At 47.3% G+C, this 14,619-nt stretch overlaps 1 protein-coding gene across 1 annotated transcript in view; it reads right to left on the reverse strand.

The window, feature by feature from the left end:
- LOC119187527 (protein Skeletor, isoforms B/C) overlaps positions 1-13,990 on the reverse strand; it is a 45,045-nt gene extending 31,055 nt beyond the window's left edge. Inside the window, exon 1 of the mRNA XM_075883101.1 lies at positions 13,833-13,990. Within this exon, the coding sequence (XP_075739216.1) occupies positions 13,833-13,932 (100 nt within the window). The 5' untranslated portion in view covers positions 13,933-13,990. The remainder of the gene's footprint in view (positions 1-13,832) is intronic.
- Between the last annotated feature and the right edge of the window lie 629 nt (positions 13,991-14,619).

Genomic DNA, 14,619 nt, shown 5'->3' on the forward strand with positions numbered 1-14,619 from the left:
GATAATCTTAGGTTTACGATGTAAAAGTTGAACGTGCATGGCAGTGAAGGACAGAGACAGGCACCGTAACCCTGTCCTTGCCACTCAAGGACGAGGACAAAATGAAGGGCACAGCGCTCGTGCCAGCCCTATATCGCCACACTCCTTCATCTTACTCTCCGCAAACTTAACGCCGCGTGCTACCAAATAGCCCATTCAGATACATTACTAAGGTATAGAAGAGGTGTTTTCGTCTCTGAAGCAATCACAAGCACGACCGCATGTCAGCGGGCTGCACCGGTACATAAAACATGTGAACTTGCTATTGACTTTTCTTGCACCAGCCGGTTAAATGGCACCGTTAACTGCAGCACGTGTGTGAGTGTGTGTGTGTGTGTGTGTGTGTGTGAGTGTGTGAGTGTGTGAGTGTGTGAGTGTGTGTGTGTATGCGTGGTGTGTGTGTGTGTGTGTGTGTGTGTGGTGTGTGTGTGAGTGTGTGAGTGTGTGTGTGTGCGTGGTGTGTGTGTGAGTGTGTGTGTGTGTGTGTGTGTGCGTGTGTGTGTGTGTGTGTGTGTGGCACCGTCAAATGGCACCGTCACCTTCACTACCTTTTAGGATGAATGATTTCATCACACTGATCGCACTTTAAAACGAAAGCGTCCTTCGCAGAAATCGAAACGCTTTTCGTCGTTCCCTTTTTATGTCCAACATTCCCTTATACGATGCGGAGACAGTCTGGGCACGTAATTTGCTCTTTCACGCGAAAAGTCCCGTTTCTGTGCAACTGCATTCTGTGCAATGCGGGGCAACAGCTACCGGCTTTCCACTTAACGTTGAATCGGCATCGTGCGTGCCAACTTGGAGCGTGGCCAGAACGAGAACCTCAGATGACTGTTGCTGTATCACGCGGTCTCTATCTTCTCTTTTGCCACCTCGCAGTCTTCGCTGCTTTCTGCGTGCACGTGAGTATATCGTCGATTTACGATGACAGCGGGACATTCGAGAAGCGCGCTCGTGGGAACGCGTCCACGTGATCTTGACTCTATACAGCGGCCTTTGCACGACAGGCAGTAGAGCTGTGTGGTCGTCTGAATAATTCAAGCCAGCGGTTCGTCTTTCTTTTATTAAGCGTTACGTTTACTCGCACACACGTGCACAGCTTTTGTTGATATCACTAGCATTCATTAGAAATACTGAAGAATTGGAACTGCTCGTGCGGTTTGTTAATGCCAAACCGACATACACGAGCTCACTTTTGGTGCGATATTGTGCAGTTCAGTTTCTGTGTCTGATTTTCACTAAATCAATGATCTGCGAAGAGGAGTAAACGACGCCATATAAAAACATCAACATATTTTAAACAACGGAGAAACCTAAACAAAACAATGACTCATAAACACATATCTTATTCATGCAACAATAGATCAATGTCATGCTAACCTTCCAAGTAACTACAAAAGAGTTATAGTAACTGCGAATTGTTGTACCACGACACCGTAGTACGACAGGTCAGGTGTTACAGCAACAATGGCGTGAAATTGACAGCGGTGGCTGTGGCTTAACGCCTCGCGCCTCATAAGCATCCTGTCAACGGAAAGTATGCTGACTGAAAGCACCAAAGCAAGCATTCCGTCACCAAATCATAACAGGGGCACCGCTGCCATTTGAATGCAGATCCAAACCATTTACTAGTAACGTAGGCGAGTCGTTTCATACTTAGAAAATAGTATAGAGTCAACGAGGGCAGATAGATAGCTATAGGGTTGTGGGGCTGTCAGCGCCTTCATAGCTTTGCTCTGCGTCACGAATGTTCATGAAGACAAGGACGTGCTGACCTTTCAGCTTGTGCATTTCGTTTGTATGTATGTGTGTGCGCATGTGTTCATGTGTATGCGTGTCCGTGCATGAGTGAGTTTGTGTGCGAAACGCAGGAGTGCATCATATGCCCAGCAATATACACGCAGCACATGCCACTACTGCCCGAATGCGATCAACTTCGCCTATTACGTAGAGCCTGACTTCCGATTGACCGCCTTGGGTAGGCTTTTCGACACGAGCATGCTACTTCATTTCGTAAAATGACTGGGCTTACAGCCTCAGGAGTATTGTTCGTTGCTCTTATTGTTATATTCTTACTGTAAAATATGTCTCCATTTTTCGCTCATAAGTGTGTAAGCACTGTGAAGCTCTAGGAAGCTGACTTGAGCCAGATTCCTCCCTGTCTTTCTTTTTGTTTGTTTGTGTATGCATCTTTCGTAACGACTATTGACAATAATATCCCAGCTTGCAGGCACAAAACGTTCTCTTCATACTTTCGAAGTCAGGTGCACCTATAACATTTTACTCGGCACCAACATACGACATAGCTTCTAGCGGAACAACTTTAGGGAAACGTTTGTGAAACAACGCAGACGTTTCATCACGTTGGCGACTCCCGTTCTATTTGAGCGTCGCCATTCACACCCTAGCTCTTTTAATTGCGAGCTAACGACATCGAGGTGTTCACAGACTGACTAGAACAAGTGATCCTTTATATATATATATGATGTACCAATGCTTAAGATTGCTGCAAACGGTTAATTTCACACTTTTTTTTTGTTTGCTCCTTGTGTAGTAGCCGCAAAACGTTCGCACACACGTGTGGCAGGTCTCTCAACAAAACGTTGCTTTTAGGGCGAACCTCTTTAAGTCGTGGGTCGTCCGTCCTCGGTGTATGTATAGTAGTAGGTAGCCACCTCTCGTTCAGCCTTTGGAATGTCTGCTGTATGGCGGTACTTGTATATGATGAATATATGATGAAAATATGTGAGATGGCGGTGTTTGGAGTGTTCACTAGACAGACAGACAGACAGACAGACAGACTGACGGACGGACGAACGGACAGACAGACAGACAGACAGACGGACGAACGTACAGACAGACAGACAGACAGACGCACGGACGGACGGACGCGGCCAGTGGACGGACGATTCGCAGTTTCCCAATGAAACCCTCCGAATCTTCGCCCCACTCTTCATGATTCCCTACGTGGATAGGCTGTGATTTTTTTTATCAAAGTCGGTGCCAGCAGAACAGCAACGAAATGCGTTTATTATGCGATTTTGGCAGAGTGACCGGTAGCACGCCCACATAGCAACGAAAGCTTTCTCGCACTGCCCCCTGACCTTTTTTTTTTTTTGTCACCACTCCGTTGCTTTACTACGATCGATACGTACCAGGTACGAACTCTCCGAAAAACCAAAACAAACAAAACACACCGTTCCTAAACCCAGAATATCCTTACTACACTGACTGGTCACCAAGCCTAACAGAACTGACAAGGAAAGTAGTTGCGAACTCTTCGATGTTATCGTCATGCATTCATTTGCTGTTTTGCAAACCTAAAACGTAATGATAACAGAGCGCGATCCGTTTGAATAATGTATGACGTACCTTGCAAGCACTTAACGACTGCAATATCCATCGCTACCAAGTGGAATCATGCCTAGCGTATTATTAGAACGTGGCTCGTTGCTATTCCCGTACGCGTAGACTCCGCTACCATAACATTTGCTGTGGCTGGTTCACAGGGGGGCTGTCACGGCTATTTTGCAGGCGCGTTAGTCTGTAGTGGTATGGTCACGAAACATGCACTTATGCACCGGGTTAAGGGAATTGGAAGACGCCATAGCGCGACGCTCGCGATGCACTTTCCTGGTAGGTGGAACCGGTCTCCTGCTCATTTGCGCAATTCCTGCGCCCACGCTTCACTAAGGGTGCGATCTTTCCAACTGCAACAATGTATACAGAGACGAATAGATGTAGCCTAACGTACTGATTGCGGCGATTACTACTTGCGCACGCACCCACAAACACGCAGAGAAAGAATGCACTATTGTTGATTTCTGTGGCCGAATATGCATGCTACGCATCTTCAATCTGCACATGGGCATGCTGCAAGTCGAATCAAGACCACAGTTACTACAAATTATAGTATATATATATATATATATATATATATATATATATATATATATATATATATATATATATATATATATATATATATATATATATATATATATATATATATATATCCGTGTAACGACACTCTAATAGCTAACAGCTTTGATAATAGGCGAAGGGTTATATTTCGTACGACGATTTCTAAAAGTTACGCACAAGAACTACGTTGACGCCAGAATGAAAATGTCATACAAAAGTACCCATGATCTATTATGCATCCACCTAAGACGACTCAAACATGAAGGTCATCTTCTTTTTTTCTTCAGTCGATGTATTAATCTTGTCCCGCCCCTCCACGAAAAATTCCTGCACCATTGTATAATACTGTCAGACGTAGTGGTCCTGCTTTACTCTTGTTCATCTAATAATTTACTGTTTCTTTTATCTGTTGCTTGTCCCATTCATTGCCCCCCCCCCATTTAATGCTTTCTGGGCCTTTAGGGCATTCAACTGAAAAACATATCAAAATTGAAGCACATCTACGCAGATAATGCTGATGATGGGACAAAGCAGTGCACATTGAATCATGAATTGTGTCCTTATATTTCGTCATTTTGTTCTTGCTGACCTTATGCTCCGTCGTTCACTTTGATTGGTGGGTGGTTAAATTTTACTGCGTCGAGGCCTACTACTTTTCTAAATCATGTCCGCGCTACGTACGGGTGCTCCAAAAGCAAAACGGAGCATGTGAGCTGTGACCATCCTACGCGAAAGTGAATGCCAGTGCGCTCCACCAGAAAAGTGATTGCGGAATATGGCGCCATGATTTCCGTTTAAAAATAAAGAACCATTTCTCTGACAGTGTTCGCTGGTATGCAGTTTTGCTATCTTGGTCACAGCAAGCGTGTGGTATGAAAAACTTCATTCTGGTCCTGGGTATCAGTCCAAGACTGATGCTGGCTGCTCCCATGTCGAGACAGAGAGGCCAAGCACCTCAGCCGCCACGTGGGCTTTGTGGGTATCTTGACGTGCTTCGCCAGCACGTCACCGTGTAGCATCCACTGCCACCACCGTTCACTGTGAGAAGTATCACCGGCCAACGTCGAGGAGTGCCAAAGCATATGGTCTAAATCGAGCAAGCCCTATACCACAAGTGACCGAAATGCCACAGTACGGATGGATTTTATCTTGAAGACCGGGATAGGGTACGTGTACGTCTGCACAAGTCTTCATGTAACTGCTTGTGAACTCTTAGGTCTAAAAAATCACATAGCAAAAATCACTTAGGACTAAATCTCCACCAGAATTGATGAGTGCTACAGCAATAGCCACCTCTCCGACCCCCAGATCTTTCGTATAAACGGAAGCGGCATTTCGAACAGCGAGGCGAGCCTCGACGATAACGCCCGGACACTGAGCGACCCTATAGGTGTTTCGCCCCGAAAACGTGGCTGAATGTGGCCTCCGAGATCGGAGACATTGATTGGCTACTATTCCCTGCGCAAACGTGATCAAGTGACGTAACGTCACAAGCATGGTGACATGAGACACCGCATCATTTGGTATTTTTCAGTTGTATTTTTGGCATTACTTGTGTTGTGCCGACGATCAATTTTAGCGCTTAATGAAGCATGTAACGCTTTATTTGTAAACAAAAATATATTACTTAAATTGTTTTAATTGTCTCATGAAAATAAATTGGGGGTATATCGCTCTTCCTAGCCACAGCGCTTGTATGTGTGTTGTTTTTGGAATAAGCCATTGTAATAACAAGAAAAACTAAACAAAAAGTCACTGTTTACCTAATCAGCGAATCCTTCGTGTTATATTTGTTCCCGTAAACATCTTTGATCGCTCAGTGCGTTACTTCAAAAAGTGCAATTTTTTGGCACTTTATATAGCCCACCTCGGTGGTACACTGGCCGGCAGCTAACCCGAACGGTCGCGTTTTCGAACCAGCCCCCTACGATATAGGCGAAATGTGCTGTGCACGTGCGTGTACATGGCATGGCGCCTTTAGTTACAGAGTCCTTCACAACGAGGTGACTCATAATCATATCATAGTTTCGACACTTAAAACCCCAGATATATTGTTATTATCACAGCAGTTTTCCCCCTATACCCTACTCATTCGAAAGGTAAACCACTTCCGATGCAAGTGCAAACAAAACTGCAACAGAACGCAGTAGAATTGGCGTTTCATTACAGCTGGCAAATCACTTCTTTTGTGCGGAATAGGCGTAATTCGCGGTCGATATCTATCACATGTTTTGTTTTTGTTAGTTTGTTCCCGCCAAGTGCCACTGCCTGCCGGTATCGCGGGTGTCCCTGCGACCGAACTTCGTTAAGAGCCGTAGACCAGATTTTCCGGGTGTCATTAAGCGCGAGGACCGGAAACCTGTAAACTCCCGAAGTGAAACGGGTGACAGCGACCTGTAGCAGTCCACACGAGATGGAATCTCAGTCACAAAATGCGGAAAGCTAGAGACTAATTGGGCTGGCGTTCCGCTGACACAAACTCGTTTCGTTGGCGTATCAATCGCCGCTCACGTAGCGCAAGCAAAGTCGTGAGAAAAAACAAAGCAAAGGAAACGATGGACGTTGACAGCGTTTCTCTAATGCCCCATTGAATAAATAGCCACTTCAGGTTGTGGCTATTTCTCGGTTTCCTCAGATATAGTTTGCCCGTGCTTAGCAATGCCTGCAGGACCAATGTTCGTGTTCTACAGGACGCACAAGCCCAAGCGCTGGAAGTGTGCCTCGGTCTGCCCAGATGTACGTCAACGGAAGCAACAATTGCAATTGCTGGTGACTATCCGATACAAAACTCATATTGTTGTAGAAGTCCTGAGAACGCACATCAGACACTTCGCACGTGCTCCCTGTAATCACCTTCCACTGTTGCCTTCAGAGAGGCGCCAAGCATCGTTCGCCAAAATGACTGTGAAATACAACAATAAACTTCCCTCGGGCTTCACTCCTGCATCTAAACCATCCATACCGCCTTGGTGTCTTATTCGACCCACAGTGCATCTTAGTGTACCAGGGATCCGGAGGAAATCTGAGCTTTCGTCACCCGTGCTGAAACAACTGTCTCTTCTTCTTTTCCACGAGAAATATTCAGACAGCATAAACGTATACACCGATGGTTCCACGAACCGCCAGTGTTCGTCAGGGGCAGTAGTTGTCCCAGCAAGACGTGTTACCATCAGCTTTAGAACTGACCACTCCACGGCATCTACAGCAGCGGAACTAGCTGCTTTGCGCGCTGCACTTTGTGTGGTCAATCGGGAACCACCGCAACAATGGTCGATTTTCAGCGACTCAAGGGCTGCCCTACAATTTGTGCTCTCAGCACTGCGTCACGGGCCATACGAACAGCTTGTTTTCGAAATTCGATGCCTTTTCCACACTTCACACGAGAAAGAGCATCATGTGACGCTTCAATGGCTGCCAAGTCACTGCGGCATCATAGGGAACGAACATGCCGATACTACCGCGCGGGCAGCCCTTGAAGGAACACGAGAAGAAGCCATACCACTTTCGCGGACCGATGCTGCCAGTAATCTTCGATGACTTGCGCGTGAAATCACGTTTTCACTATGGTGCCCACCAAGCATCGATACGAATCGTCAACACCACCTGTCCTCTTTGATGGCTCTCCGCATGCCCACTGGACTCGACCGAAGAGAAGCCACGCTTCTTTATCGCTTATGGCTAGGAGTGGCATTTACGAAATCTTATTCCTTTGTCATAGGAATGGCCGACAACGCTCTATGCGATGCCTGTCATTGCGAAGAGACGCTACACCACATCTTGCGTGACTGCCCGTTGTATGAAATCCAGAGACAGTTACTGGCGTCCGCTTTTGCGCGCATCGACAACAGCCAAATGTCTGTGGACACTATTCTGTCAAGTGCCCGAGAGAAGACATTGCAACAAAAGGCGACGAAAGCTCTGTTGAAATTCCTACGCGACACGGACTTGAACAAGCAGCTGTAACAGCATTGTCACACACCGCGAAAGACAAGACTGGACTATGACTGAGTGCGCGCGCATCTACTGCCGAATGTGCTGTGTTTCTCTCTTCCCTCTCTGCTCTCTATCTTTCATCTCCCCCATCCCTCTCCCATGCGCAGAGTAGCAAACCGGCTGCCTATAGGCTGGTTAACCTCTCTGCCATTCTTTTCCCCCTATTATCCTTCGCTCTCCCGCACGCGTGCGATGCCACAGCAAACACAACGGTTGTTTGGTGAGACTTATAGGCACCCGACAGTGGACCAGAGAGCGCGACGAAGCTCTTTGGGCCGCCTCAGCATTGTTGGTATCGACTGCCAGGGCTACTAAGAAAATGGAACGCTCGCTGCACACAGTGACTCGCTGAAGTGTCAGTGCCCTTTTTGACACGTTTTGAAAAAAAATGGCAGCATATCCACGGAGTGAATGATGGAGAGTGGGGCGAAGCATTCGTCTGTCCATGCGTCTGTCTGTGTGACCGTCCATGCGTCTGTTCGTGCGCCCGTCCCTGCGTTCGTTCATGCATCCGCCCCTGCGTCCGTTCATGCGTCCATCCATGCATCTGTCTGTGTGTCCGTTCATCCATATATTCATTACTGCAAGTCCCGCCATCTCGCATCTTTTTATCATATATTCCCCATATAGAAGCACCGCCATTCAGTGGATATTCCAAGGACTAAACGAGAGGTGCCACACGCACACTTTCTTACGGCTTGCGCTTCGGATCTACTTCCCACCTTCAACCACCTTGTGTTCATGGTATAAACTAGTTCACTGTATTCATGGCACTGCAGCCCAATGCTCGCTAAACCTTTCTAAAACCAAGGGGGTTACGCCCACCGAGTATAACGTAGCAACCATTTCCTGTCAGATAGTGCTCAATGTACATGCCAGTGGCTGCTAATGTGAAATGAGAGACAGGAGGATTCAGCTTTTAATTTCTTACGGCTTGCGCTTCGTATCTGCTTCCCCCCTTTAACCACCTCGAATTCATTCATGGTATATCCTAGTTCATTGTATTCATGGCCATGCGGCTCAACGCTCGCTAAACCTTTCTAAACCTAAGGAGGTTACACCCAGCGAGTATGATGTAGCAACCCTTTCTTGTCCGATAGTGCTCAATGTATATGCCAATGGCCGCTAATGGGGATCACACCGTGCGCGTTGACTGAAAGCCGAATGCTCCTGTCTCTCATTCCCCATTAGCAGCCATTGGCATGTACATTGAGCACTATTTTTTATTGTTAAACAACGCACAGAAGAAAAGTCTCACCGGCACCACCTTGGAGGTCAAATGTTATACCTATTTCGGATATGTGCCACTGGTGGTTACGTACGAGGGACGCCCAAGCCACGCCATAAGGAGCTTCGCCCCTAAAACGCTTCCTGGGCACTTACATAATCAGCCGTGACCCTCTTGCTCACAAACTAAAAAAAATGGCAGCATATCCACGGAGTGAATGATGGAGAGCGGGGCGAAGCATTCGTCCGTCCATTCGTGTTGCTTCCGTACATCCATGCGTCCGTCTGTGTGACCGTCCATGCATTCATCCGCCCGTCCCTGCGTGCGTCTGTTCGTGCGTCCGTCCCTGCATTCGTCCATGCATCCGCCCCTGCGTCTGTTCATGCGTCCATCCATGCATCTGTCTGTGTGTCTGTTCGTCCATCTATTCAACACTCCAAGTACCACCATCTCGCATCTTTTCATCATATATTCCCCATATAGAAGCACCGCCATCCAGCGGACATTCCAAGGACTAAACGAGAGGTGGCACACGCACACTTTCATACGGCTTGCGCTTCGGGTCTACTTCCCACCTTTAACCACCTCGAGTTCTTGGTATATACTTGTAGCGGCGAGAGAAGAGAGACGTGAGACGGCGTCGTAGGCAGCCGACGGGGCCGTGCCGATCGCGCCACTTTATTCCACGCCCGAAGCCGAGCCGCGGTAGCTGTCCCCGTCCGACGCCCCAGGTGCGTGAGCTCGTTCTAATCCTCGCGCAGCTCGAGCTAGCATCAGCTGCGCGAGAGGCGCGGCGCGGTGATTGAGAAATGATGATGGTGATGATGGCACTACATACTAGTTCACTGTATTCATGGCACTGCGGCCCAACGCTCGCTAAACCTTTGTAAAACCAAGGAGGTTACGCCCAGCGAGTATAACGTAGCAACCTTTTCCTGTTAGATAGTGCTCAATTTACATGTCAATGGCTGCTAATGGAAAATGAGAGACAGGAGAATTCGGCTTTTACTTTCTTACGGCTTGCACTTCGTATCTACTTCCCACCTTTAACCACCCCGAGTTACTAGCCCATTGTATTCATGGCACTACGGCTCAACGCTCGCTAAACCTTTCTAAAACTAAGGAGATTACACCCAGCGAGTATAACGTAGCAACCCTTTCTTGTCAGATAGTGCTCATTGTACATGCCAGTGGCTGCTAATGGGGATCGCAGCGTGCGCGTTAACTAAAAGCCGAATGCTCCTGTCTCTCATTCCCCATTAGCACATAGGCACCCGGCAATGCAACAACTGCCCAGAATACCATAACTGTCCAGAATAAAATGATCAAAAAGCGTGAAGAAATATGAAGGCAACAACAAAACGGGGGGGGGGGGGGGGTGACGCTAACTTGAGAAACCTACATTCTGCTGATAACAACGCCGAGATTTCACATGACGTTAAATAGATTAGTAGTAAGGGAATGTGGCAATTCGTTGTTCTGAAGCGTGTCGTGCGTTCCGCGTGCCCTGTATCCTGGCTCCTACATCACCCTTCATTCTGGACACGTTGTGCTAAACAGCAGTGACGCTGAAAAAGTCTGCGCGTTGCACGTGTTTCAATGTATATGTCACATACTGAACAAAAAAAAGTAACGTCGAACATTCTGTCTTTCGTATGTGTCACTGCCCCAGTGGCAGATAGGCTTTTGTGGGTGGTATTCATTGAAGGGCGTTTTATAGTTAGCTCTAAATGTCTTAAGACATAGAATTGGTGTAACGAATAATGAGTGCACGTACCCACAGCGCAAGAGTTGTGCTCAACCTGACTGTGCAGCCAAGATTTTATTTAGAGGGCGTGGTAGAAGCTGGGCCAGCATGTGATATAATAATTGCTTTGCCTAATTTGACACTAGTTAAGTATTCCACTGAGAAAACGCGCATCCAGTAAGCGGGAGCGGGTGACGTGGAGGGGGGGGGGGACGTCTCGTGCTCTCACGTTGTTTTAGGCCAGGTAATTCATATGTAGTCTATTGTGCACAAGCGTTTCGAGGGGGTGGGAGTGTGGAGGGGCACAGGAGTGTGCACGTGGGAGGGGGGGTGGGGGCATCCCTTATCTTAAATCACTTGAGATGGAGAGAGGACGCAAAGGCTGTTACATACGGTGACCTAATATGGACGGGGGTGCTGCGACGAACCTTTCCACCCTCCCTGAAGTAGAACCCTGCGTACGCCTATGCGGAGGGGGGGGGGGGGGGCACGCACTTGTTGCGCCAACCCTGTTCTGTGCTTATACATACCTATATTATAGCGAGGGGCCTAGCTTGGAATGACAGTTTTATAAAGAGACCGATTGCGTTACAGGCACCTTTGATTGTATTACAATTAGGATTTCTAACAGTTGCTGGAAAATATTAGCAGGCAGAATAGCCCCTTACGGAATGCCACAAATATTTGCTAGCTTTCCGGTGTGACGGCGTATGACGCCAGTGTTCTGAAAATATTTGTTATGACAATTGCCCGCCCTCGGAACGAACTAATGATATCACAAGCATTCACATCTATATGGTATAACAATGACAACCAAAAACTATGTTCTAGTGTCTTTTCGCCACCGTCGACACAACAAGCAGTGTCATTGCCATTCTCATTCGACAACAACAACAACAACAAAAAATAGAGGCAAGGACATTCGTAGACAGGGTCGACAAGGCAAAGTGAGGTGTAATTGAACGCAGCGGAAAACGTGGCAACTGATATATTCACATTTCACAAGTCAAGTATCAGAAAAGTCAACAACGCGTGATGTTCGACTTTTGTGTGAACACTGCTGCTCAGTGGGAGCACCAAGAAAACCAATGCGCAGTTACACAGAAGAAAAGAACAGGACGACGCTTCGATGGCGTGTTTGTTTTCAAGATGGAAGCATACGAACTCTACCCGCTTAATGTGATGCCACGTGTAACGAGGGCCTTCCCACTAACGACCAGGCTTCGCCATAGCAGCGTGACGTTGTTGCTGATCGTTGTCGCAGGATACGGCGCCAATGTTTTTTTTTGTTCGGAGTACAGAGAAACGATGAATGATTCATGTCCATTCGATATGTCACACCCCTCAATTTGCACTTTATCAGGTTCCTCTTTCTCTCAGAATATATCTTTCGCCGCGTCACCGCGTACTCAACAGTGCAAGGCCGCCTTCTGAAGGCCACTACCGGGGAGAGCCACGAGACATACAAGCTCAATGTCACTTTTTTTTTTACAAGCAAAATAATTACAGTAGTCAGCAGGTGACTGGCACCACGTGGAATATTCATATTGCGGGTATCTTCCGGTTGCATACATGTGCTTTTCAACGAATACTTATTCAGATAAAGAAAGATAAAAGTAACTTGTATGCTTGTTTCGTTATTGCCATGCTACGCCATATATCATGTGCGCATATGCAACGCCTCTAGATAGGACAAATCATGATTCACCACTTGATATGCGCCCTAAGATGCACTGTGAATTAGTATCCTAAGTTTGTAGCGTATTCATGTGCAATCGAAAAAAAAAAGATGTGTTTAACACTTTTCCGTGCTACTCTAAAACCTAAGCCTCTCCAGATTACACTGTAAAAGGTTTTCACTTTACTAAAACATGTTCGAAAAAAAAAAATACGGGCTGTAACGCGTCGCCCATTTAGACAAGGCACGCAGTCACAATAGCTAGTTACGCGAGGAATATTGCTAGGAAAAATAAAAATTCCAAAAAGCCTGATTCATCTCATAGCCTTAGTGGAAAATGTCAACCGACGGCAGAGAGCGTTAATGAACAAAAAAATTTGTGACTCTGCGCCAACTTCTCTTTTGGTGTTCCAGCGAAGGTGCTGTACGCTACTTCCAAAAACTTCGGCGGGCAGGGTAAAACTGTGGTGCTGATACCACACCAGCAGTTTTATCAAAATACCTTGCTCTTTCTGGCTAACCTCCCTGTCCTTCCTCATTTATTCCTCCTCCTCCTCCTCCTTGCTTTGTGCTTAAGTTAAGGCAAGCTGTCAAACGCCATCTGAAGTGCACGAATATTTTATTATATCAGCCTATATCAATTCAAATCGAACCGAGGCTTTAGAATCACACTCCCATGTGTCATCGAGCGTTGAACATGTCCGGCATAGTGCGCAGCCAAATCTTAACTCTCATCCACAGCAGCTAAGTTCGCAAGCGTCTCCAAAGGGACCAACATGGTTTCCTGGATACGGAGACTTAAGGCGCGCTGTTACGGGCGACAGTCCCGTCGTCAATACCGTGGCAACCGTAGTTCGTCCTTCCGATTAGTACAGCGACTAACCACTGCTAATTTGGCTCAATGACACATCTAATCTCCCATGAGATTGACAAAATTATGAGGTATTCGTAATTAACGCAAAAAGTCAGCATACAAATGGAGCTTTTCTAATTGCTGTAATCCCTTTAGCATTTTGTCATTTAGTCGCTTCTGCACTCTCGCGGAACAAGGGAGAAAAAAAAAAGTGCAAGCCTCTGAGATGATGAAGATAATAGGGCCCGGATGGATCTTATAGCAGGAAGAAGGAAATTGCACGGTCTTCTATAGGCGAAATAATAAAACCACGTTCGCGTGTGTACCGGCGTGACCGTCTAGTGTCATCTCGAGATGCGGCCACTCTCACCTGCTTCTGTCTTGGGCAGCAGAAGCGCTACGGCACCGACTAGCAGTAGCCCGACGATGACGTTCGCCCTCGAAGAAGACATGGCTGCTCCCCAACTCATCGCGCACTCCACAAGTACCGACTGAGGGCGAAGAGTTCGCGTCGCACCGTCGCCGAGCCTTTATAAAAGTTCCTCTCTGCGACCTCACCCGTAGAGCAAGCATTCTCTCCCAGCTGAGAGCACCGCCGGTCCGGCAAGGTCGTCAGGCCCTGGGGCGCCGGCTGAGAGAGTGGTGCTGGCGAAAGCACGGCTGCTGCTGCCCTGCTTGAACGAGCCGGTCACGCTCCTTCGGTGTGCCGCTGAGCCACTGCGCTGAAAGAGTTGGCTGGCCTATGCAGACCAGCCGGCGGCTCTGTCGAGCACTGCAGAAGAGTCTACGGCCGCGAACCGGCTTGACCCTCTCGATCCAGCAAGCATGTGTCCGGGCGTGTTCGCTTCAAGGAACGCGCTGCTTCCGTTTTGAGCACAAGAAGCCTGCATGTCTTAGCAAAGTATGCCCTATCGCGAAACTGTCGCCAGGGCTCCATTGTTAAAATGCTGTGTTCATGTATTTCGCATTAAATGTTATATAATCTTAACAGATACCACCCTAATAACAGTTACACAGTTTCTTTCATGATTGTAGGTAGCAAGAAACTTTAACAAGGACACAAACAAAGAGGTCTGTCTTATGTCACCTTTATACTTAAGATAATTTCGCGCAACCGACAATAATGAATCATTAACAACTACCCCAATAGAATAGTT

This window comes from Rhipicephalus microplus, unplaced genomic scaffold (assembly GCF_043290135.1).
Source record: "Rhipicephalus microplus isolate Deutch F79 unplaced genomic scaffold, USDA_Rmic scaffold_15, whole genome shotgun sequence".
Classification (NCBI taxonomy): domain Eukaryota; kingdom Metazoa; phylum Arthropoda; class Arachnida; order Ixodida; family Ixodidae; genus Rhipicephalus; species Rhipicephalus microplus.